This window comes from Semicossyphus pulcher, unplaced genomic scaffold (assembly GCF_022749685.1).
Source record: "Semicossyphus pulcher isolate SPU_LCO1_2020_fin unplaced genomic scaffold, fSemPul1.0.p SCAF_2, whole genome shotgun sequence".
Lineage (NCBI taxonomy): Eukaryota > Metazoa > Chordata > Actinopteri > Labriformes > Labridae > Semicossyphus > Semicossyphus pulcher.
This window is the reverse complement of record NW_027211693.1, coordinates 25320218-25346495: the sequence shown is the minus strand read 5'-3', so window position 1 is coordinate 25346495 and position 26278 is coordinate 25320218. Positions and strand designations below refer to the sequence as shown.

Sequence of the window (26278 nt, the reverse complement as noted above, 5' to 3'; positions counted from 1 at the left end):
CTTACTCTTCATTCACTAGAGGGCACTCTTGCACCACAAGCAGCATCAAACACAGACAGGAAATGAATCATTTCAGTGAGTTGCTTTAAAGAAGGAGACCCAACAAGGCTTTGAACTTGCACATCTTTATTCTTTTTTATTCAAAGAAAGTCCAGTAAGCATAAAGACTGCATGGTAATTAATTGCATTTCAATACATTCTGCGCTATAAAAGTTTTTTTTTGTTTCAATTAGTGTCACAAAGGAGGTTGTTTAGAAGACAGAACTGTTTAAAGGAACCACACTTAATAATTCCCTGATTTCACAGAGTTCATTTAGACCTTTGACTGCTTTTCTTTACGGGGGTTGGCTCTTAAAACAAATTTGAAACAAGAGCTGACCAGAGCCAATGCTGAAATAAAAACCTGCTACTGTTCCATGTTACCCGTCTACAGCAAGAGGAGGAACATGGACTAGCACTGCAGCATTTTCAAATGAAACCTTTTTTTAAACAGGCTTCTTCTGCAGAAAGTTTTGTACTTGCATAGTGCCTCAGATGATCTGTAGATGCTCAAATATCTATGTGCAGGCTGTCGGTTCATCGGAATCAGATCCAATGCATGCAGGAAACAGCTGTGCTAGCATTATGTTATGCCAAGAAAATCTATAGTTCAATGAATCAACAAGAAAAGTTTACTCTTCTTCCATCTACAGATCATTTTCAGTACTGTCCAAATAACACTACATGTGGGGAGGAGTTAAGACCGTTTTCTTACAGGATTTTTGACAAAAAATTGTGGCTTTGTCGTGTCTCTTGCAAACGGATGACATCAGACTTTACTGCAAAGTGATACGAGCAACAACTACTCTGTACATATCACAGCGTCCTGCCCTGAACTCACAAGCATGTAGCCGGTGCTTTAATGTAATTTTGACTACATTGCTTCAAGCACTTTTTCCACTTCGGACCTCAGTTGAGCTTTTTTTGATTTTGTTTAAAGAGAAAGAGAAAAAAAAAAGAAACAAAATCTATGTTAACATTTCAGTTGAAACATTCACACTCCTGCCTTGTACTCAGTCCCCTCCCCCCTCCCGCTCCCACTACATCGAACCCCCACATACCAAAAGAAGGCACCACAGCTTCTAAACAGACTCATTGACCGAGAGAAGGACTCAATAAAACAACAGCATTAAATAAAACAATTGACACAGCCTGGAGGGGCTTCATTCACATTACAGACTACAGCAGTCTCACCAGGGAGACACAGAATTGGATCTAGAAAGACTGACCACGTTGAGTCACAGGCAGAGAAAACTCTCAGTTTCTGGGGTCAGAGATTAATAACAGTCTCTTCCTCTTTTGTAGGAACTCTGCAGCAGGTTCAACTGTCCGAAAACTCAGCCAGAGGCCGCGGGATTGATCACATGCACTGAACAGACTGAAAGACAGGGGGCACTGTTGCTACATGACAATGAGCCACCATCATGTTAGCTACCTTTCTGTCTGTGTGCTCTGATTTAGGCTCAGTGTCCCCACATCCAGCCTCTTCCTTCAGGGTCCCGAGGGCTGCTACATCGTGTTATGCATGCAGCAATCCTCTTGTTGCATAAATGCACAGGATTCACTTCTTGGGGTGTCTGCATGGCTAAATAAATTAAATCAGATGTCAAATTTGAAGAATAAGTCTTGATTTTGAGGAACCCTCTCCCAAGTTGAATCCAGGTGCTATCAACTTCCGGTTTCCCAAAAGTTCACAAAGTCCATAAATCAGTCACAGGATACTTTTCTCTGCACTTCCCCAGCAGAGCAGCAAAATTCAAGACATAGGGAGAGGAGGAGGAGGAGGATGTAGATCAGGGCTCCATCACTGTCTTTCTCCATCCTTACCTCTCCCTTCGGCCCCTCGTGTTGGGGTGGGGGGGTCAGCAGGGGCAGGCTGCCCTTTAGTTGACCTTGTCCTGGAAGATGTAGAGGTTGTTTGTGGCCGCTACAGCAATGATGTTCTCATGCGGGTGCCACGTGGTGTGAAGGATCTTCTTGCTGAAGTCTAAGCTGTCTACACTGATCTCATCCTTGCGACGCTTCCCGCCCACACACACCTGGAGGATAACAGTAGGAACAAAGAGGCGTTAAGAAATGAGTGTTCAAAGCATAAATTAACATTAATTTCAGTGACGTTTAAACAGTTTAATTTATTTTTTGCAAACTTTGAGGCACCAGAACAAGCTGGCATAAACAACACTCATATATGATGACCTGGTTAAGTAGATCTGACTCATGTTTTAGTAAGCTGTTGCCTGTTGACACATCCAGAAGACGCAGAGCGACATTAGCATTCATTTAGAGTCGTATTACAGACCACCCAACAACAAAGCCTTATATACGCTCTCCTTTAAGTTTGGTCTTTGTCTGAACCAGCGCCTGTGGGAAATATGTAGCTCTGCAGCTGTTAAATGATTCAGTTTGTTCACCAGCCTGCTGCTAAATTTGTCTGTCTGCTGTTTGTGGCTGGAAGGGGTAGGGGTTTTATAGGGTTCATAACGGCTTTTCTTTTCAGCTGAGTCTTGAAATGAGGATGATGAGAGCAGTAAAGTTCTGCTGTGAGTACAAAACAATGGTGCTGAAAGATGTGCACATGCTCTGAAGACTGCAAAGCAAGGTCTCTGTGGGTTAAACACTTGAATATGACACATTGTCCCATTGTCAATATAAAAGTAGTGATTTTTGCCGCATTAAATTTAAGAAAACAAAACAGCTCTAGTGTAAGTTCAGTTAGGAAGAAAATACTGTGCATGCTTGCTCTACTGTTCATATCTCATACAATTCTTGCTCGCACTCCCCTAAAGCATGCTCACTCTTATTTTCCTGCTCTCATCACCTGGTCACATCTGTCCAATAATACTTCAACACACCCTAATTGTTAGCCATTGTCATATTGTCGCTGTCTTTTTTAATTTTTAATTTATACTGTACATGGGGCGCTGGTTTAGCTCAGTTGGTAGAGCAGGCGCCCCGTGTACAGAGGCCTCAGTCCTCGACGCATTGATCGCAGGCTTGACTCGTCTGTGATCATTTGTTGCATGTCATCCTCCACTCTCTGCTCCCCACATTTCCTGTCTCTCTTCAGCATATATATATATATATATATATATATATATATATATATGTATTTTTAAAAAAATGATACTGTACTTTAGATTATACTTTATATCTCATATCATACTGTATTATTTCATACTGCTAAATGTTGCTGCTATTACCCATACATGTCACTTTAGATTGTCACATTTGTATACCAGTTGTATACCTCTTATTTTATTTTACTTATTTCTATATGTATTTACCTTCTTGCTACTTTGTCTTGTGCTGTTGCACCACCCGCATTTCCCCTCTGAGGACCAATAAGAAATTATCTTATCTTAAATATGGCTTTTATCTGCCTCCAGTTCATTCATGCCTTCCTTATGCACAACCCTCCACCTCCCTATCTGCCCAGTCTTCATCACCAGCTTCATCATCTCATCACCCTCAGATGACATCATCAGCCGACACCTCCACCACCAGAGTACGGACTCCATGGGGGGTTAGATCTCCAAAGACTTCTGACCATGATTCATGACTGCATCATCATTGTAAAATAAATGTTTTTCCTTCATTTACTCGTCTCTCCTGAGTGAACTGTGAATATGTTCACCTTCCTTTTTCTTTTGTTTTAAAAACTCTCTGAATAAAACACTTGCTTTCTTCTACTGTGCCAGTAATCACATGTAGCGATTACAGGCAAATGTGTGAAAAATGGATTTCACACAGCTGAAGCTTGTTATATAGAGTGAGTTATATGGTTGTGTTATCAAGATATGATAAATATTCTTATTTGAGGCCAAGTAGAGGCCTCACTAGCAGAGATACCCTGGAAATATTAAACAGCAAGTCAAGCTGCCTGAAACATGGGACCTCCAGATCTTATCTGATATTGATTTGATCAGTTTCGTACCTTGCGAGGCTTCAGAATCGCTCTGGGTTTGCTGTTCTCTCTTGACGCCTCCAGTGTGACGTCACGTTTCGTGTTACGGTCAAACATTCGGAAGAAATTGTTATAGGAGCCGGTCATTATGACACTGAGGAGGAGCAGAGAAGATAGAAGGGTTATTTTGATATACAGAAAGATGAATGAATGGATGGATGGATAAGAGAGAAGCATTACCTGTCTGATCCGTTCCAGACACACTCAAACTTGTCAAAGATGCAGTCGTTCTCATATAAAGAACAAAGCTTGCCTCGTAAATAGTCGTGGACCTGAAAACAAACAATAAAAACGTGAGTGTCTGAACTGGTTGGTGGATTGTGGTCACGCTTCTCCTTAAGTTAGTCACACTGCTGTACAACAATAAGCTGCACTGCCATATGCTCTACTTTCAGTAATCCCTTCAGACCTGGTGACCTACGTAGGCTAAGATGCTAGGTAGCAGGTGGAGGCGGGGCTGGAATTGGACTGAGAATCCCTTGAGCCCGGCTGATAGCCCTATCACTCATGACCTGCCCTAAGATGGCTTCCCATGATCAGAAAGTGTGGATGTGACCCCTGTGACCTCACGGTGGGAGGTTTTGCCCTTCAGGTCGCATCAGCACCGCCTCTATCTTTTTTTCTAACGGACAGTCGGCTCGATAAGCCCTCCTGGGTTAATGGCTAAAGATGACACGGTTACAGATTGGCAGGGTGACACTGAAACAGGATTATGTTGAGTGATTAGTCTGAAATCAATATGTTTTGATTTGATCCCGGCCTAACCATTATTTGCTAACTTCCCAAGCTGAGAAATCCCTCGGAGCCTTCAACCTGTCCAACAGGCACACGGAAGCATAACAAAAGCTCACCTGGTACGTCTCAAGAGGTTTGTTCTCCATTTGAAGGTCCCACACTTTGACAGTGAGGTAGTCCCGTGTCATCAGGTAGCGCCCGTTGTGGCTGAACTTCACGTCAGAGATGGATGAGATGATTTCAGAGAAGAAGGAGCGAGTGGAGGGATCCTCTGGCTCCTCAAAGTCTAAGAGAGAAAAACAAAAGGAAGTTATCTTCTGACAAAGCAAACACATTTTCCTCTGTAGGAGGTCGCTGCTTAAGAGAGGTGTTTTCCTTGTGTCGCTCTTTTAATCATTGACAGAGAGGAAACAAAGCAGATCCCGTCATTAGTGAACGACAAAAGCCACAACAATGCCGGGTCTGCTGCAGCAGCTGCATCTCTTCACGGTATTATTTGTGTGTGTGTTCAGGGAGGCAGGCCTGGGTCAGCATGCTGGGTAAATATTGGTTATGATTCATATTGATTCTGGCAGCTGCTGATCTGTGTGCAGGCCAGCACGCTGGGGATAAGAGCCAGGCATTCCATCGTTAGCTGTCAAGTTATTGTTCCTCCTCCCGCCCTTCCTCCCCTCTCTCTTCTCCATCTCTCCAAATATGCCCCCACCGTTCTCCCCCATCCCTCCCCTCCTCCGCTGAGGCCTGGAGAATCGCTCTGTGATGTGTCAATGGGGAGTCTAACTAGGGATGCGGAGTTGGAGATGAAAAAATGGGGGGATGAGGAAGGGATAAGAAAAACAAATCAATGTCAAAGTGCTTGGCCCATTTGAGCCCCACTGGATTTGTGTGTGTGTGTGTCTGTGTATTAATGTGCAATGTGTGCATGTATATATGCATGTGTGTGTGTCGCTGCCCTCCCTCCCTCCTGCTGTATAATAGGGTCCCTGGGGAGTCAGCATGGGGGCTGTTTGGTCCCCATCTTTCTGTCCTGCAGCTTGGCACTTTGGCAAACCTCCCCTATCCCTGCATCCATCCATCCATCTATCCATCCTCACACTAACGCTGATTGATACCCGCAGCCTACTGGATTTACAGGTACAGTAGGGGGATGCTGCATGATCGTGTGCTTGTGTTATTTATATAGAAGGTTCAGGAAGTTTTGTGTGTGTGTGTGTGGATGTCAAGGGAAGGAGGAGCTGTGTGTGCGTGGGAGGGAGAGCATCATAAATCGCTTTGAGCCATATGCGTTCATGCAGTGAGACAGTAGGTCGGTATTAGCAGACCCGTCCTGAGGCTAACGAGAGCACCTGCCTGCTCTGCGAGTGTGTGCGTGTGTGTGTTTGCAAGCACCTGTCTAGCACCGGCATGTACATGTCAATATAAAACAATCAGAGGCAGGCCGGGAGAACCACCATTTAAAATTTACTTACATTTGTTCTCATTTAGGCCTCTAATAAATGTGAAATTCAACAGGCACGGTCCAGTAAACGCATCAATACGTCTGAGGAAATGACTGACGTTATTGAACAACAAGGTGTGGCCATGGGACTAATGCGATTGCTCTTAAGCCATTGATTTTTCAGCTAAAATGTCAATGTATTCATTATTCATTGGACCAAAGTGTATGCATGCGATGTTAAGCTTTGGAGAAGGCCATTCATTGTTTGAAACACACAAGGAGAATTATTGATGGGTTATCAATCCTGCCATATTGAGCAGGAGGGTAATCCGTGTGTTACAGCCAGACAAAGGTGGAGCTGAAACATTGAGTGTGAATTTGCAAACATGGTGCTGCCATATGAGTTTATGTGTTTTTGTTTACCTGATGATTGACAGCTTCCTCTCTTAGATTTTGTGCAACTCAAATAATTCTTAGAGCACTACAACACAGCTACATTTAGGGCAACTAGGTCTTGTTTTCTTGGTTTGGAAAAGTAGATGAGGAATATACAAGATATATAACATATAACAAGTTGCATGAATAAAGAAACTGTGAAAAACAACCTGTTATAATCTCTCTAACACTTGAGTTTAACAGCATTTCCGGTGTAAAAACAGTTGTTTGGTATTGCTGCAGGACAAACCATTGAAAAAATACTTTATATCATACAGTATATAATCAATACAGACAAGTGTTAGCTCTGTCTTGTCATTTTTTCATAATTTTTCCCAGGATGCACTCTGCTTCTACTCACATTTGCAGTGTTTGTCGCAGAGCGCGGCCTGTCTCATGTCACACAGGCGTATCGAGCCCTTGCTGCTGCTGTAGGCGAAGGTGTGACACTGCTGGGGATGAAACTCCGCGGAGGTGATCACCTCCGTCAGCTCCTCCATGTTGGCTGGTTTGATGTCCACAATGTCTGACAGAAAGACACTAAGGAACAACAACTTGCAGACAGCTACTGTAGACATAATATAGAGGTTACAGTGTTTAGACAAAACATAACAAATCACTTCTGTGTGTTAAATTTTAGTCACGTTTTTACGACCCATAAAACATTTTATGCAAATGATGCTCCTTAACATAGAGAAGACATCCGAAAGAGGATACTGAAGCTGCGGTCGGTGATCTCCAGGTTCCACAGGTTCACCCTGAGGTCGTCGGTGGAGATGTACGTCTGAAGGTCGGAGTTGACAGAGATGGAGTTGATGTGGTAGGTGTGAGCGTTGCTGAATACTCGCCTGGCTGTAGCCTCGACCATCAAGTCCATCGGCTGCAACACTGGCACCTATTAGTAAAAAAGAGGTCAGTTAGGGAAATGAGAAAAATATGCAGGAAAAAAGATTCTGCTTAAAGTCTTTGGTGGGTTTTTAACAGTTAGTCCATATTTCATGCACTTTGATGCTGCTTTCCTCGAGAAAACCTCTAAGATATTAATCTGTGCATGTGTGAATATGCATGCTGGTGGGCATGAGGTTTGTGTTGTTATTGTGCATTTGTGTGTGTGTGTGTGTGTGTGTGTGTGTGTGTGTGTGTGTGTGTGTGTGTGTGTGTGTGTGAGCCATAACAAGATGACTCCAGGGATTCATGTGACATTTACTCCACAAATCTTAATGAAACAGAGACAGCGACTGAAGAGCTCCGGGGCTGTTTGATGAGCTGTTTCAATCAGACTGTGGGTATCTGTGCTGCTACACGGCTACTCAATGATCACACCTCCCTCTCTCTACCCCTCTCTCTCTCTCTCTCTTGCTCATGGAAGTGCAGAAGAAGTCACTCCTCTTCTATGGTTTGTGTGTGTGAGAGAAAGCCAGAAAAGAGAGAAAGCAAAAGAGGTGGAAAGAGAGAAGGCCCGAGGGCATCGCTCGGCCCTGCTGAGGAATGATAACTGAACTCTGCAGAATTAAGATGAGCTCACTCACACACACACACACACATACACACTCATACACACAAACATACACACTTGCACAGTGCTGCTCGGGCTTCAAAGACACCCAGCACCAGTCTGCATGCAGCCCCCCGTTGGCCAGATAAAACCCAGACAAAGAGAGAAAGGAGGGGAGGGAGAGGGAAGAACAAATCGACTGCTTCTTCCCTTTTTCTCTCGTCCGTCGCTGGCACTGACAGAGAGACATGGCAGCCCAGCAGGCTGCTGTATCTCCATGGGTGTCACTTCATTTCCATGTCTTTCACCGGCTGTCCAAAGAGACACGGACCGTATTAACCCATAACCCCAAACATTGACAGTTACACTGTTCAGCTTGCCCGAAACGACCTAATGGATTCTCTTCCTTAAGAATGAATATTTTAGATAGAGATATTTCTGCCTTAAAAAATAGGAAACACCCTTTAAAATATGTTCACAACAAAGCATTTTAAAGCAGCTCATCTTAATGGTTTGGATGGGATACTGAACGTCGGACTTTATATGATACAATAAAGAGTATTTATTGTTTAATCATTTTATTTGGCTACAGTTTTGGATGATTTTTCTAAGCTCTTCCCTTTCCTCCTCTGGTTTCTCCCCGTGCGCAGATCTCACAGCCTCTAAACAGGATTGCCACAGTCCCGGCCTGTCCTCCAGGTTGCTATGATCCCCTGGCCAGCCAGACAAAGAGGGACGGACACGCTGAACACAGCACTAATCTACTATGGCAGACACACACACACACACACACACACACACACATGCTGTCCTACGTGCCTGCCTGCTTTGTGTGGAAATTAAAGAGGTAGTGGAGTGATAAGAATGAGAGAGGGGAGGGGGGGTCAGGGAGGATGATCCCTTCATGGTGTTCACCTCAGTGCACATAACAATCACTCATTCTCACTTTCCTCTGACAGTGTAGTCTCTAAATTGTCCTATAATTGTGTGTTTGACAATGTCAGAGTGTCATTTAAAAGAATTAAAAGTGACCATATATTCAGAAGGTATCTTAAAAGGCAAACTGAATTAACTTTGACAGATATACAGCATGTATTGCTAAGGAGTTTATGCAGGATTAAAGGCTATCATAGCATATTGACTGAACAGATTATCTGAGCTCTACTTATTCAGACTTCACTCAGTGTGCAAACTGAGAGCAGACCTTGAGAGAAAACATTGTTGCAGGTGTTAATTATAAAATGAATACAGCTAACTTCAATTTAGCTATTGTGCTCGCTGGCTCTGTCAGTCTGTCGTGTCTTACAGGGACACTTAAATATAGCAGAACCATTGTAATGTTATTAGCACTGTAGTTATTAGTCAAACCTGTGCTGTTGCTGCTGTGACAGGTCAAAATGTCTGCTATGAAAAGTCTGTTATCAACCTGCCTTTTAGACGGACAGGTCCATACAACACTTTGGCACCTTTAGCTTCCAGTTCATTTGATTTTTTCATTATTTTCCTGCTGAATTGCCTTCAAAGGAACATGTTGGGAAATATGCCTACCAGTAATTGTATTCCTGCTGAGGGCTAGATAAGAAGATTGACACCTCCCTCATACAGTATACAGTAGGCTATGTAAATATAATACTGCTGCCAGCAGGTGGTTAGCCTAGCGCAACGTGGAGAAACAGCTAGTCTGACTACAAAAACCTACTTATCAGCACCTTTAAAGCAAATTACATCTAGTTTGTTAATTATGTACCAAAAGTAAGTGAAGAAATCTCTAATTGTGTTTGACAGATTTATTTGTGAGGTGCTGGTATGGGTGGATTTTGTTACCTTCGGTGGGTGATGCTAGCCGTTTCCCCATATTTTAGTTGTAATGCTCAGCTAAGCTAACTATAAGCAATTGTCTCTGGCTTCATATCTAATATACTTATCATACAAACATAAGGGTAGTATTAAGTATAAGTCCTTGTAACCTTAATAACAAGGCCTGATGTAGAAAATTCAAAAACATCAAAATATATTTTTCAAAGTTGATTTTGATTATTCTTCTTGCTACATAAAAAAATCTCTAAAAGATTGTTTTCCTTAAATATGGTATGATGTAAAATCAAGATATAAAACATTTAAAATAAAAACATTAATGGAGCGCTTAAATGTAATATCAGCACTGGGACCATAATGACTTTTAGACCACTATAGTTCACGGTGCACTTTAATTAAACATTTATTAAACATTTCTTTAACAATTTACATGGTTTATAATTACACATTATAACTGCAGCCTTTTACGCTTCTACTTTTTTCATCTGAATCTAAAAGAGGCCTGAGAGAATCCTGAATCTGTGGCTTTAAAAGTTTAGTTTTTATAATTCAAGATTCATCTGGAATTTTTCCCAGGTCTTAACCTGCTATCTGTCTTTAACTGTCTTTAGTTATAACCTGCTAGCTGTCTTTAGTTTTAACCTGCTAGCTGTCTTATCTGCCTTTAGTTTTAACCTGCTAGCTGTCTTTAGTTATAACCTGCTAGCTGTCTTTAGCTATCTTTAGTTATAACCTGCTAGCTGTCTTTTGTCGTCTTTAGTTTTAACCTGCTAGCTGTCTTATCTGCCTTTAGTTTTAACCTGCTAGCTGTCTTTAGTTTTAACCTGCTACCTGTCTTTAACCGTCTTTAATTTTAACCCGCTACCTGTCTTTAGCTGTCTTTAATTTTAACCTGCTAGCTGTCTTTAGCTGTCTTTAGTTTTAACCTGCTAACTGTCTTTAGCTATCTTTGGTTTTAACCTGCTAGCTGTCTTTAGCTATCTTTACGTTCTACCTACTATTTGGCTCCAGGCCAAACTGTAAAAGTGTTCCCATGGCAGCAAGACAAGCAATAGAGCTGTTTACGTGACTCCATGTGACACTTTGTGTGGTGTTAAACCTGACAGTTTTGTGCGACTTCTTACCCGTAGCGAGGTGATCGTCGACGGGTTTCTGATCCGTCCATCCTCATCCTTCAGGTTGTATCCCTCCGGACGCTTGTCTCTCTCGCTGATTTTCCACAGCTTCACCGTCTTGTCTGGGATGGATACATCACACACACACACACACACACAGACACACACATATAGAGTTAGATCATGGCTCACTACAGTGAATCACAGATCCAAGATGGATGCGGGGGGTTGGGCAGCCAATCTGGCATGTAGCTGGGCAGCAGCCAGCGAGAATGATGAATGGCGGCTCCTGTGAACATTTTCATGTCACTGATATCAATCTACAAGTTGACTACATTTCCCGGCTGCAGTGTACGCTCTGCCTGAAAAAGCCATCTGGGCTCTTTTCAATCTGCATCACACAGACACCAGTTACATCCCATCTTCTCGCTCTAGTGAAGGGGATGGCGGCTGCAGTCAGGTTGTTGCCTGTTCTTTTTTTCTCTTTTAATTTCCGCTGTGAATATTGGTGTCAGAGCAGCGAGGCCATCGCCACAGGAACCTGCACCATCTGCTCCAGCCACCGCTAGCACTTCTGTAGCAGCCATGCATGAAGCTTGCAATCTGCAAGACGTCTCTCTGCTGATGTGTGTGTGTCTGTTTGAGCTACAGTGCATATATGGTGTGTGGTGGTGGAACACGCTTTGATATATATCTGCTGTATATTTGTGTGTGTGTGTGTGTGTGCGTGTGTTCGTTCCTGTTGTGGCAGCCATGCATGAAGTTCTCAATCTGAAACGCATCTGCTGCTGGCTCTTGCTTCATCCAAGCAAAACATCAACACATTTACACAAATAGTCGAAGACATTTTCATGTGATATAAATAACATCATTTTACATCAGCTGTACATCTGACCATGCTCCGATGTGAGGCATGAATCATGAGCTGACACTTTTATTGACTAATAACAACCAAATGCCACCATTTGAGGAGATAGATAGTTTCTTTGTCTTTCTTTTCCACTATCACTGCAGTATCAGGGTCGCCTTAGCTAACTGACTGACCGTTGGTGGAGAGCAGGAAGTAGGCGGCGTTCTGCTGAGGAAGCCATTTGATCTTGTTGATCTTCTCCTCAATCTCCAAACTCTTCAGGTAGTCAAATTCCGGCTCGTGGCTCTGGAATGTGCTGTAAACATTGTATTCCCCTCGACGCTGGGGCTGGCTTTTACTCTGTAAGAGAATGAGAGAAGGAGAAACATAGTCAGAGACTGGCTGGTTGACTGTTAACACTTCAAGATTAAACTTGTGAAAAAAAAAAGATGAAAAATCACTGCTGATGTAAATGTACGTTCTAGTTTTCTTATTCCCTGTAAAGTAGTTATACTATAAAGTTATATTTAAAACAATTCCATGCTAGCAGAAGGACTATAGTGGATGCTTATTGCAGCCTGTTGATCGGTTGTTCAGAACTGAAATGTCTTAAAAGATATTGAATAGATTGTCATAAAACTGTTTCCCAGATGATGAATCCTTTGGTGGTCTCTTGACTTAATCCCGTTTTATACAATTCATTGAATCTACGTCCTAGAAATCGTGGCTACAGCATCTAGCTAGTTTAACTTTAGCTGTGATCCAATTCAGGCGCTACATCCTTTGAAGGGGCGTATTTGAAGGCCAATTGCATCACAGCGGCGAATTGAAGGCTGTCAAATTTAGAAGGCTCCTTCAGATGCGTCCGACAAATGCGTCCTCCTTTTTCGCGGGTCACCAAAGATCCATTGAGTGCTTCCTTCGCAGCCCAAAGTATCCTGAGATTCATTGTGCGCGAATTCAAACGAGATGGCTGACTCTTAAGTGCCAGAGGAATACACTTTTAAATGTAAAAGTCAATCTAATAGCTAGCGATGCAAATGAAAAAAAAACGCGATAGAGACCTTGAGACAAAGGATCTAAAAATAATAAAAAAATAATAGGTTAAGTTACCCAACGTTAGTTATGATAGCTACTTAGTGTGCTAGCTACCTGTTGCTAGGCGATAGGAGCCGCGTTTGGTGACGCAAACAGGTGATGCAAAATGTAGACCAGACCGTCTCATTTAAATTCGACCTCAGCGGCTAGGGCTATGAATGACTAGTCCTCCATCAGACCACGTTCTTTGAAGGACGCAGCCCCCGAATTGAGACACAGATATTGTCTTTCTGGCTAATTAGCAAATGTTAGCATGCTAATATGCTTTTGGAGTTGTTGAATATGGTAAAAAATTATACTAAGGATACTAAATTATACATCAGCATGTTGTCACTCTGGGCTCATTAGCATGTTTATGTTAGAACCTAAAGTTCCCTGTGCAACAGTTTAGCTACTCAGAGGGGCTAGCATGAATGTTGAGTCTTAGTCTAGTATAACATAACATAAAAGGGCTGTAAATTGCATGGAGTGCCAGTTCTTGCACTTCATTGCAGCTATGTGCTACATCTACATTGAATTGACATTTAATTCAAAGGTGCTACATGTTTGTGGCTGCTCCTTTACATGAAAAGTAAAATTCTAGATGAGAATTGCACCATTTGCAAATTTGCACACATCTTTGTTATAAGCATTAAGTATTTGGTATTATTTAAAAGCATGGCATCTTAAGTGGAATTCAGAATCCATTTTAGTGGTTGTAAACAATGCTTCTCTTTGTAACATGAGTTTATAATTACAGAACCAACATGGCTTCTTAGCAGTCAGAAGAGATTTTTTATTGCCTGTGGTTTTAAGATATTCTCTGCTGAATTTCCAGCTTGCACTTATTTTCAATTAAACCCCTTTACTTGCTAGTTATCTTAAAACAAACAATCGAAGTTGTTCCAAGGCTGTCAAATCCTTTCAGCAGAAGGGCAGCATAATTAGTGTTGCATTGTTGGCATTTCCTACCTCCTGCTCCCTCTGGAAGACAACCACTCTGCCTCCTTTATCCCCGGTGGCCAACAGCTCCCCCGATGAGTTAAACTCCACCGTTGAGATAATGTCAGCTGCAACACAGGAAGCAGAGCAGAGAGGGGGAGAAAATGTCAGCGTGAGCGTGCAAAAAGCTGTCAAGGTATCAGTCAGACAAAACACAAGACCTTTTCAGTGAGATCTGGTGGAGAGAGACTTCTGGAAAACACGTCAGGGGAAGGAAAGAGGAATCTTGTGACAACGCTCCGGCACAGATACCCTCGTTTGGTGAAATATGGGTTAGGAGACGCCACTGCTCGAGTCACCGCATGATATCAACTAATTGTCTGAGTGAAGTGAGCCAATCTGTGTTGTATAATTGCACTCCTGTTTTTTGGAGACTCTGCAGCCACACTAATAATGCAATTCACCTCTCTCCTCCTGGCTGCAGGACCCCGTGCTGCTTGGTGGCTCTCCTGCTCCTTCATTAAAAAACACATACACATACAGCTGAAATGTATCTATGGATGTGTAGCAAACTCTATAAGTTTAAATCTCTGCGGGATAACAAAGATGCATATAATTGCTCGTTTTATATCCCATTGCCAACATTTCTCGTTGTCTCTGCACAGCTACAGTTGCAAAAGTAAATAACAGACACCTACCCTTAAGGTAGCTTTTCCTCTCCTCCTCAAAGACATACATCTGCATGGATTTAGGAGAGGCTAATGGTGACTGTAATTAATATACAGCCCCGGGCTACAAAACCATAGCATAATGTCTGCTTCACACACACACACACACACACACACACTGCAGCAGAGGCTAGCCCTTGTTTAACAGTGACAATAATATTAGGCAGAGAGAGAGAGAGAAAGAGTGATCGCTTGTTGTTTTGAACCCCCCACGCCCTCTGTGGACCTGCTACTGGCGGAGCGCTGAACAGGAGAGGGGAATGTTGCTATGGAGACCGTTTCCATCTCTAGCGGCAGTCGGAGGGGTGTATATGTGTGTGTGCGCGCGTGTGTGTGCCAATAGCTCTCAGACTTTAGTTGCTGATGCTAGCTGTAATTCAGCAGACAGAGAGAGTGCTGCAATGGAGTGAAAAGCTGCTTCTGCATCTGGGAGAGTGTGTGCAGTTCAATGCAGCAGCACACAACTTAGAGACAATAGAGTCCCTGTAGACGGGCTCTTCTGCTCACATAAAGTTGCTGTGCATTGTGGGAATGACTAAGCGGCATGTCTCCGAATGTGTGTCCTCTCCTTGTTTCATTTAATTGTTGAAGAGGAGACACATTCAGGGACACCGGTGGGATTCTAACAGCCATGTGATAATGACTCAAGGTGGGAGGATGGGGGGTGGGTCCTAATCATATGTGAAACCAGAAGCTAATAATGTTTCACAGACAAGACACACCCTGACCTAATTACCCCACTTGCATAGACCCTCACACATGTGCAAAAGGATGCAGAAGTTATCAGTCTTTCTGTATTTGCATGCATCGACCTTAAGCATGCAAGCACACACACACTAATGCACGCTAACACAATAGTGTCTTTCCCAACACCACCAGGCTGCAGCCACTGGTGTGAATCAAATGGAATCGGCTTAGCTTTCTCAAATCAAAGCTGCTCTCTCTCTTTCTTTTTGTCCTTCATACTCCTCTTTCTCTCTTCCTCCCCCCTCCCTCCTCTCATTCCTTCCTTCATCATCTTCACATTAAGTCACTGAGGAGAAACAGTAATTGATGGGTGCCATTTAACGAGTTTACACACGGATACATCCTTCAATCATCTCGCTGAATGAAGAATCGGGGGAGACGCGGCGAAGCAGAAACTCCGAGGTTGCGTGATGGAATGCTTCCTCAAATGAGTTTTTCTTCATGCAAATGTATTCAAACTAGATGAGGCAATCTATTCTGCCAGTGGTGGACTTGTGTTTGAATGCCAGCGTGCAGTTTTTCCAAGATAAAAATCCCTATCATCGGGAACAAATTGATTAGCAGAAGGGCGGAGTCTCTGTGTAGTTTTCCGCTTGCGTCAGATCAGATTTTATTACGTGAGCATCAGCAGGTTCAAGGTGGACTGGAATTAGCAGCAGCCTGATGATTCGGCTAATCAAATGTGTACTTACACACACACTCCCCCCCGCCCCCCCTCTTTGCACACACGCACAGCTTCATCAGCAGACCATAACGAGATGAAGCCCATAAATCCTGTGGCCAGCCAGCTCTGACACAGACAGGTCAGCAGCGTCTTGATGCATCAGAGGGATGGTGGAGATAACACACATCCATCACCAGTAATAACACAGGCCAGCTTGTTGGGTGTGACTGAAATAACAGGCATGTGCAATGCTGTTATCTGTTTCTATTCCATCTGAACCTCAGTGACCCCCCCTACAGCATGTAATATAGAATCAGGAGTCCGAGCGATTGGATGGAAACATAGATATGCATTGATTCTGGAATGAAAACGCAGCACGAGGAGCCAGGAACGCAGGCCGGGGAGGGAGGATATTGAATGTATTTATAGACGCCCGAGCATGCAACATCTATCACGCTCAACAGATAGGGGCACTGAAAGAAACGAGAGGGGAAAGTCTGCACGGGGAGGTTCGTTGCTCTAAGTAGGTCAATAAAAGATTGTACAGAGAGTGTCCTCGGCACAGGCAACCACCAAAATAGGAGCACCCTGGCTAACCTCTAGACAACGTGTAATCCTGTCAGGGGTGAGAAAGGAAAAACAAAAACTGAGGCTTGATCCTGTGGCACTGCACGGTTGTGTAAGACACACAGACCCAAAATGGTGTGGCTACACGGAAAGCTAGTTGCGTAAGTGCTGTTCAGTAATTCCAGGTAGAGGGAGGGATGTGAGCAACATGGTGTCGTGTAGATGCTTTGTTAGACGTGGAGCGGAGAGGATTACTGCACTTGTGCTGAGCTGCCTGCGTCAAAGGATCAGGCTCGGGGATAAATCAGGTCCGTTCTCGCGCTCTCTTTTGGCCCTTCAATGATAATCAATGATATGTATCAATCTGCGCTTTTTAAATTCTTTACACACGCGTGCAAAATCACAAATTCTGTTCAACATTTCCCTGCCGAATCAGCAGTGGATAACGGCTTCATTTCCAGCAACAACGAAGATCAATCAAAGTGTTGAATAAACGCTGCTACCTGCTGGTCTGGTACCCGGCCATATGATTAAGGCTTTATTAGGCTTTATTAGCTGCACACAAAGCAACAGAGCACAATGCAGCTCTCTTCATCTGAAGAGCACGACTCTTTGTAAGATCTGCAGTGAACAAGCTAATTAACCTGGTTTCTGCAGGATCAGCCCCAAGAGAGTGAAACAGAGTGTGTGTACGTGCCCGTGTGAGTGTGTGTGTTCTCTTTCCCTTTCGTGTGTGCGCGTTCTTTCCTGTATCCCCACACTCCGGGGAGTTGAGGGTGAAATGGGCGAGACGTGTTACTGCTTCACTTCTCACACTTCATTAACACATCGCCGTGGCACACATCTGACTGCAGACACAACACAGGACAGGACAGGGCGAAGAAACGACAAGAAGGAGAAGAAGTGGTGAAAAGCGGTGAAATCAGCGATCGATTTCTGTGTGCGCTAACATGAATACCAAGAGGGAGGATTCCAAATGCTTGTTATTTGGTATTCTGTTAGAAATTGAAGATGTAGGAGGGGGATGGTGGGGAAGCGGGGGCGCGTTGAATTATAATCCACCACAACAAAACAAAAGCTGTCTCTCCCTCTCGATCTGTCTGTCTGCACTCCCTTTCATGTCCCTGTTTTCAAGGCTGGAGTGAATCAAAGATTAGATGGCGTCTGTACAGCATGAAATCCTGCTTCTACAGCGACCTTATCACTGAGAACATGAAGCATTTCAAGTGGAATTAGCTATCAAAACGTACAAATGTAGCCTATTACAAAGTCCAGAAAGGCCAAACTCTGCTTGGCCTTTAGGCTAGCGGTGCTCCAAATGGCTCACATAGAAAACATCTATCACATCTTGTGACCAGGAAGCCCGTCGAGGAATAGGATATTATTTGTAATCGTCCTACAGTAGCAACACCGGCGGTTTTCTTTAATAAACTCTCATTAAATTTTCATGGAGCTGCAGACTTAATAAGAAGCTAATCAGGGGATGAAAGCAGCTGCTGAATAAGGAGTGTGACTAGCCCCAACTTCACAGCTTGCCATTAAGCACCCGCCACCCCCCTACACACACACACACACACACACACAGACAATATCTTTCTTTTGCTATGTGGCGAGGCGGGGCTCTGCGTTTTGAGTGTTTCTTAGTGAATAATGGATGGGACCTGCGGGTATGGTGGGCTAAGTCTTTTTAGTGCCGGGGTCCTAAAGTGTGGCCCCGGGCCGTTTGCCTTGGCACAGGCTCCGCTCTCATCAGCAGCCGCAATAAAGGCAGCGAGCTCCGTGTTACGGGACTGCATCAGTATTCAGCGGGGCTGGAGGGGTCACATCACACACAAGCTTGTACCCACATCAGACGGACGTGTAAGCAGCAGAGAGAGGGAGAAAGAGGGGGTGGTGGAGAGACAGAGGAAAGGGATTACATGTCCTACCAATAGATCTTTAGGTCATTGTTCCGGTGGCTAAATTGTAAAGGACCAGAAATCAATACCACGGCAGACATTAGGTGAGGTCCTGCCTCACAGCGGGGGGACAGATTTACATTTTCACACACAACCTGTGTTCTGCTATTTGATGATTTCACCCATTAAAGGAACATTCAAGGTGCAGATTGTGAAAATTAGCTGACACCATTGTTGTAGGAGCGTAACAGTCCATTGCCTTAACACACGCTTATATTAATGGCTGCAGGAAGACAACATCCATCCATCCTATCGCCATTAGTAACGTGGCATATGCAGGCGGCTGGCGGATGCAAATCACACCGTAATGTAATTTTCTCTCTTCAAAACAACAACAATGTCTCTTGAAACGTTTGTTCCAGGTGGAGAAGAGTTTAAAATTACTTATAATTTGTGCACGCACACACCGGGTCAATGTACCCGCCCACAGACCCACTGAGGCGTGGGATTGGTGCAAGCCAAAGGTCAGCGTGAGTGACATCATTAAAATGTGACATCATTAAAGTGTCCTGCTGCTGTGGGCAAGCATGGCCTGAGGGGAATCCCAACCAGGGACCTGTGTGTATATGTGTGACTGTGTGTGTGTGTATGTGTGTGTGTGTGTGTGTGTGTGTGTGGTCCAAACAGACTAGGCCTGATGGAACATTTGGTGAATTTACGAGGACCGACGATGGACCCAGACATCGGGTTGTGTGATCTTTGGTTGCAGACTGACTTCACACCACTTAGGAGACAAGGATTGAGAGAGTGAATGGGCACACATACACACACACACAGACACACACAGGCTCATTCATGATATATGAGGTGTGACGATCAGCCATAAATTAAAGCAATAAAAAATAACAAAAGTACCCCTTCTTGTCTGAAAAGCGCAGATGTGCAGCAGAGCAGACAGACGCTTCGCACCCCGTGTGACTCTTCTGCACTCTCTGCTGATCATGTCAATGTGACAAGAGTCAGAGAGTGAAACACAGAGAAGCTGCAAGACTGAAGATCCCCTCCTGTTTTTCATCTCAGCGCACACATCAAACAAAGATATCTATCACTCCCACTCCCACCCCCACTCCTTCACTTGTGCTGGCTCTGAAGCAGCGACTGTGTGTTTAGGAGTGACAGGGAATCATCAGTAAGTGCAGGAGCGGAGCGAATGATGATGCTCGAACAGATTTAAATGAAAAAAAAGGAGAGGCTTTCCGAGCCTTGACTTTGTCTCTCCTCCCAGCCCGCAGTGGCTTCAGTAACCTGAGCTGATGGAGGATGGCAGAAGCTGGTGGTGGCTCTGACCCACCCTGCAGCTACACATACCCTCCAAACCCCCCCCCATGTACCCTCCATATCCCTCTCCCTATTGTATTCTAAGGGTAATATACAGAAATGTGCTTTGATTCTCCATCATATATTATATCTAAATGGTCGCCTTTCCTTTCTCAAACCTCATGGTAAGTGGGCGGAGAAATGTATCTGGTGTGAAAGAAAGCAGAGACAGTTATTTAAACTGACTACACTGCACATGTAACAAGACGACGAGCTGTACTGACTCCTGATGTCTCCAGAACACCTAATAATCAATTATTTGTGAAAAAAAATAATTTGCCAGAAAATAAAAGACATTAACAAATACACTTATAATATTATACACCTTTGATTGGATTCTTGTGTGGTAAAATTAGGGCTGCCCGATACATCGCGATTGCATCTTTATCGCGATATATCGTTATTGCAAAAGTCTGAATTTATCGCAATGAATACGAAAAATGATTTTATGTAAACCAGCCAGGCTTTTTCACTATAAGCATGCATAAATTGTCCCTATTGGATGGAGCCCTGGGCATAATGTCCATACTTTCACACCATGTTCATGCGATCAGATTAAGCCCAAGCTAGTCGTCAGCTACACTCAGATCAATTGGTGTCAATTTTAACGGTGGAAAAAACTGCTTTTTGGATTTATTTGGGAAACAGGTATTTAGTAAAACATGCAGAACAGCAGATAGACATAGAAACTGTGAGTCATAGCTAATATACACCCTTTAATGTTTGTGTATTTATCGCGATTAGTATCGCTATCCCAACATTGCACAACACAAGCTCACATTGCAGATTTTCTGAGGCCTAATTTAGCGCCAGTGCTACATAACAGCATCACATAATGAGATAATGTGTTTAGCCTGTTAAAAACAAATCAGTTCAAACTGCCTCAATGAAAAACCCTCATCAGTTTTATTATCTCTCCGATATCAGCACAGCGGTTACCGTCCATAACCGATCTGCATAATCACCAAGTGGAAACGGAGGCTGTAATGAGATTAACGGCAGCTTCTACCTGTAAATCAATGTTTTATGTTGATCAATGAGCTAAGCAGCTTGCCGAGGACAGGTGGAGCTGATTGGTGGAGCATCGGGGAACTATTAAGCATCAAACAGTTAACGGGCTGATCAGAAGGAGGGTGATGTGTGTGGTCAATGAGGAGGAAACACACACACACACACACACACACACATGTGCAGGGTATGCATTTGTGGATGTGGGGATGCAGGAAAAAAAGCTATTGTTTAGAGCTCCACTTTTGGGCATGTACAGTAAAAATGCACTTAGAGAGAGAGAGAAACAAACACAAACAGGGTAAATTCATCTCTTTCATCGTTCATTCATCACTTGTTACTGCTTCACATGCTCTCTGTACAGGACGGTTTATTCCACTGCTGCCTGTAATAGGCTACAGATTAAATCCCTGATTCCCTTCGGTCAGGATTGTCATCCTAAAATAGCAGGTATGATGAGAAGCCACCTCATCATCACCTGCTATGACACCACGCGCCAACCTACATCCTCCATGTTTATGACAAATGACCAGAATATTCCTCTAATAACCATGCAGCTTCTTATTCTGAGTCTCTGGGCTTTAAATGAGCTTTGTGGTGACAAAATATCATCAATATGAAGCCTAAAATAAGCATATTTACTTCTATCACAAGGATATTTAGTTATTTTCCTTTAATATTCCTGAGCAGTGACTTGTGTTTTATCTGTGATATAAGCATCCCTTCCAGCAACAGCCTCAGGTTATTTACAGTGCCCTGTTTTCCCCTCATCATCCTCGCTTTAAATACCTTCGGTTGCATAGTTGTGGTCGCGAAGGAAGCTGTTGTTGATTTTCCGGGTGTCACTCTCTTCCTCCATTGATAAATCGGCTGCTTCGGGATCCTGAAAGCGGCAGACCTGCTCCCATCCTGCCCGGTACCGTCAGCAGGCGGGCTGTGGGACCAGCGGGGGGCCTGTCATGGCTCCAGATCTCCGGTGGAAGCAACACAATCGCGATCAAATACCTGCTATGATGATGGTGGTGATGATGATGTACGGGCAGGTCCTGTCCACACCTCAGGGCGCATCCAAACACGCACAGTCCGCGGCGCAGTGACAGTGCCGAATCCAACAGGGGATTTAAAAGCCTAATTATGAGCGCATTAGGTCCTCTGCTCCATGATAATCACATGTATCTCCAAGAATATCAAAATAAACTCATTAAATCGCCTTGAGAAGTGTTTAAAATAAAATAAATGTCTTCTTGTAAGGTGGCTGAACCCGCAGCAGAAGCAGCAGCGCACTCGGTAAATCTCTTTTGCAGGATTGGAGTTTAGACAGGCTAGATTTGCCCCCTCCCAGTGCCGGCGGGGCGGGTGGGATTATGCGTCAACAAGCTCGCTCCGATCACTCCAGTATTTCCGCGTCAGACCTTTGCCTTTCTGCATCCAGATCCTGCAGGGCTCTCCTCTTCCTCTCTGTCTTCATTCATTCACTCACCGGCGCCTGTGATCCCGGTGGAAGCTCAGCTGACTCACTGCGCACAGCTCTACTGTAGTTACCCACCGTGCTGTTGCTACTGCTGCTGCGCCTCAGCAAAGCAGGGCCCCTCCCATGCTGCTGCCTGGCGCTTTAAAAACCCACAAGCAGCAAATGTGACGCTCCCTCGAACCACCAGCACCTTACAGAAGGAGTCTGCTCACAGCTTGATGACCACCAGCGAGGCTCATGCGTGCAAAGTCGACAGCTGCAGTATGGCCTGGTAGCAGGTTGCATTTAAGCCTGCTAGATCCTGCATCACCATCCCCGCATGCTGCTGCAGAGGCATGTATGCATTGAGCTGTGGGACTATGTTTCCTCTGTGGCCCAGTTCTCCTTGTGGCTAGGCATGCCCGGAGAAGACAACAGAGGCTTTATAACTTGTGCTTTAGGAAGCACATGACATGGCACATATCAGTGACAAAGGGGGTGAAGTTCAGATTCAGAGAAGCCCTTCAGAGAGGGACAGAAAGGAAGAAAGGGAAGGATGAGTCGAGAGAGCAACAAAGAGGAGCAGAAAAGAGGGCAGAAGAAATGAAAAAACCCAGACGCTGATTAATTAGATTAGTAGGGCCGCCGTCTGCGCCTCTTTCTGGAAAGATCTCATTTCCATGCTGAGTTTAATAACACCACACAACCAGCTTTCTTCTTCTGCTCAAACATAATCTTTGATGAGTGTGTGTGTGTGTGTGTTGCACCACTGTGTGCATCCCTGCCCTTATCTACTCACTTTACTCTAAATCTCTCCAGCTCCACAAAGGGACTAGGTATCTCCCCTGTGCGGGAATCAACACACACACACACATACACACATACACACACCGCAATAAAGAGATGGTCGAGCCCCCTCTCCTAAATGCATTAGCTCTCTAATCCACGCGACCATTTGCACATCCAATCCTCTGCTCCTGCACTAATGGGGGTCTGGCTGTGAGAGTCGCATGCTGCTCGTAGCGTTAAAAAAGCAGGGGCCTTCCTACACATGCTATTTTACACCCCATCACCCTCCAACCTTCATCTCCATTGGAATACATTACAGGGCGTTAGCCACGCGGGGGGATAATGAAGGCTGCCGGAGCGGTCGACGAGGGCCCGTGATTCTCATGCTTCCATATTTACAGTCATCTGCTCCCCTAATGAAATCTGCACGGAAGCTCTGCCATCCTTGACCCCGGCTGAGTAGTCGGCGGTGCTTCCAATCTCTATCAATATTTAAACAGGGTCTGCGAGCACAAAAGAAACACAAAGACTTGGGCTAAGTTACAGCTGAGCAGCAAGAGCCAATGAAATTGAAATGGAATCAGTGAAAGAAACAATGGATTTAGCAGAAGGAAGCCGCACGGATGAGGGCTTCAGGTTTGTCAGATTTTGTCGGGAGGTGAGGGGGGAGAGCCAGACAGATGAAGGGCAGGAGTGGCAGAGAGATATTTGACTGTATAATGAAGGAGTAAGTGGAGGATGCTGCTCGGAGCCAGAGCTTGGGATCAATGCTGCTTCCCTTAAAACATTCACCACCTCCCTCCCTGCCTCTGTCCCAATCCCTGTGCATATATGCCAATCTCCTCTCCCCTTATTCCCCTTCCACTTCTCCCCCCTTTCTCTCCTGCTTAGTGAAAATGTGACCAAGCATACGCCAGTGAAGCACTATCCCTCAATGGAAATCACTCTGGCTCTAGAATCGAAGCAGTCCAGGGCCTGAAAAAGTAGTCCCAGGTCAATAAACTCAAAATCTTGGAGCCCTTACTCAAAAATTCTCAAGTTTCTCCACCCCTTGGTTCATTTAACAATCCTTTCCTCTTCCTCCAGCTACTTGCTCTCCTCTGCTTCCTCACCTCTCTCGCTCATTACACCCCATCTCCTACTTGGCCGGTGACAGCGCATCTACACACCCAGCTGCCGTGTGTCAGACTCGCAGGAAATGCTCGGGGGGCCCCCAGAATTGGAGAGCGTGTCCTCGATTCTCCTCGATCGTACGGACAAAGTGGGTTAAATTAGGCCCGAGCAGCCCAAACATAGGGACACAATCACACAGCGGTGATATTTTAGTCATGCCCAATTGCTTTCCTTGATGTGTGGTAATTGTTTGACCCGGGGAGGCCGGTGCGGGGCTACAGGCGTGCGAAGGCGCTGTCTGCATACCAAGCACCATACATGCACACACATGTACACATGAGTAAAGATATGTGGCTACACAGCAGCACAATTAAGCACCTTCAATGCAATCCTCTCATATCTCAATGCTAAAGTCATATTGACCACTGGATGACGTGTGGTTAAAATAGGGTAAAATATTGATTACTTTCATCCAGTTAATCCAACAAATATGAGATTGAGATAAATCAATACATAATCTATTTAAGACCCTTATTGCTTAAATTTTGAGATTGAATAGGTCTAAATAATTCAACAACAGTTAACTGGTAGACAGTAATTCAATTGTAAACTGGTTTCCTTCAAACCTGTTAAAAACATACATCTGTAACACCTTGAAGATGAATGAAACAAAAGATTTGGGCAAATAAATCCAATAAACTGAATTAGCTTCGAGCACAAGATATAACACTTCAAAAAAACATCTGTTTTTGGATGTGGAAACTATTTCAAGTTTATCAGCCATGATCAGAATTGTTTTCTCGACAGAATGAAGAAATAAAAGTTCAAATTTCCAAGTGTTCTCCAGATTGAAACAGAACAAAAACACTTATGTGATGTCTTTCAGCCAGCTTCACAGTGTTTGCAGATTGTTGTAGGGGTGGGCGATGTGTGGAAAATCTTCTAATATTGAATATCTAATGTTGTATTGAGATCATTCTGTTGCTAATCTAGTGCAAAATGACAAAACAAACATCGTTGCATTGATGAGAGCAAAGTCTTGACTGTAGATCTTAGCATTGCATTGCCTCGATGCACTGCCTGTTGGCACCTGCGACTGATCGAACTTGAAGCTGTTTGTTGGCACATACTGACGTTGTTCCTCTTGTCTTGATCGTTGCTTGTGCTGTATCAACTCTCAGATGTCACTTTGGACGAAAGCGTCTGCTAAATGAAATTGTAACACTGTATGTCGATGTTCAGAAGGTATAATGAATACCATGTTAATACCATAGCGTGCTAACATTGGCTTATTGAGACTTTACAACACTGAGCACATTCAAGGCTGATGGGGAGAGGGGAATACTTCTGCAAGTATTTTGTCATAAAACAAAGTGTTAAAATTAAATTGTGTCCAAATGATGGTGCTACTTAAAGTTAGGTTAAAGATACAATGTTGAATTTCAGTTTTGTGCTCTTGAGCGCCATCCACTGGCGATTATGGGAGCACACTTCCCAATTTAACCAACGTCTACGGCTGGCTCCCTTTGTCACGATTCTAACTCTTGATTTTCCTCGCTTTCCTTTTTAGACTGTTTGCTTCATCTCAGCGTCGAATTTGTTTCTTTTTCTTTGGATTTTAACTTATTTTTGAAGTTGTATCTGTAGTCATCCATCTTTTCTTTCTTTGTTCAGCCATACTAGATCGCCGTTTCTATGCAACACTTACAGAGACCGGAAAAGCAGCCGCTTAGCTCCGCCTACCCTCTCTGGCAGACCAACCACTGCTGGGTGATGGAAACGCGTCACTAACTTGGTGCCGCTTGTGTTAACTCATTCGGTGATAGATAGTGACTTGACAGACATTTATTTAAATGAAAAAGTTTGGGATTATACCTTTAAGGGTTAACCAGAGTTGTTACAATTTATCCTGATGTTGAAACATTTCCCTCAAAGCCATGTTAACCTCGTGGTTGCAAAAGTCGCGGCACTAAACCTCTTGGCAGCATGACCATCTGCACACAAATTCTATTGGAATTCGTCCAGTAGATGC

The 26278-nt window shown here is 44.0% G+C and overlaps 1 protein-coding gene across 2 annotated transcripts in view; it reads right to left on the bottom strand.

Annotated features, from left to right (window-relative positions):
* Window positions 1-119: 119 nt before the first annotated feature.
* ppp2r2ba (protein phosphatase 2, regulatory subunit B, beta a) overlaps window positions 120-26278 on the bottom strand; it is a 54422-nt gene continuing 28263 nt past the window's right edge. Inside the window, exons 1-10 of one of the 2 annotated variants that reach the window (XM_069669812.1) lie at window positions 21684-22399; window positions 13936-14033; window positions 12081-12246; window positions 11046-11158; window positions 7329-7506; window positions 6973-7137; window positions 4855-5024; window positions 4184-4275; window positions 3974-4097; window positions 120-2078 (exon numbers count right to left, since the gene is read on the bottom strand). In XM_069669812.1, coding sequence (XP_069525913.1) covers window positions 1923-2078; window positions 3974-4097; window positions 4184-4275; window positions 4855-5024; window positions 6973-7137; window positions 7329-7506; window positions 11046-11158; window positions 12081-12246; window positions 13936-14033; window positions 21684-21753 — 1332 coding nt within the window. In that variant the 5' untranslated portion in view covers window positions 21754-22399 and the 3' untranslated portion in view covers window positions 120-1922. Of the gene's footprint in view, window positions 2079-3973; window positions 4098-4183; window positions 4276-4854; window positions 5025-6972; window positions 7138-7328; window positions 7507-11045; window positions 11159-12080; window positions 12247-13935; window positions 14034-21683; window positions 22400-26278 lie in introns of those variants that run through there. The other variant, XM_069669811.1, reaches the window with a different exon arrangement.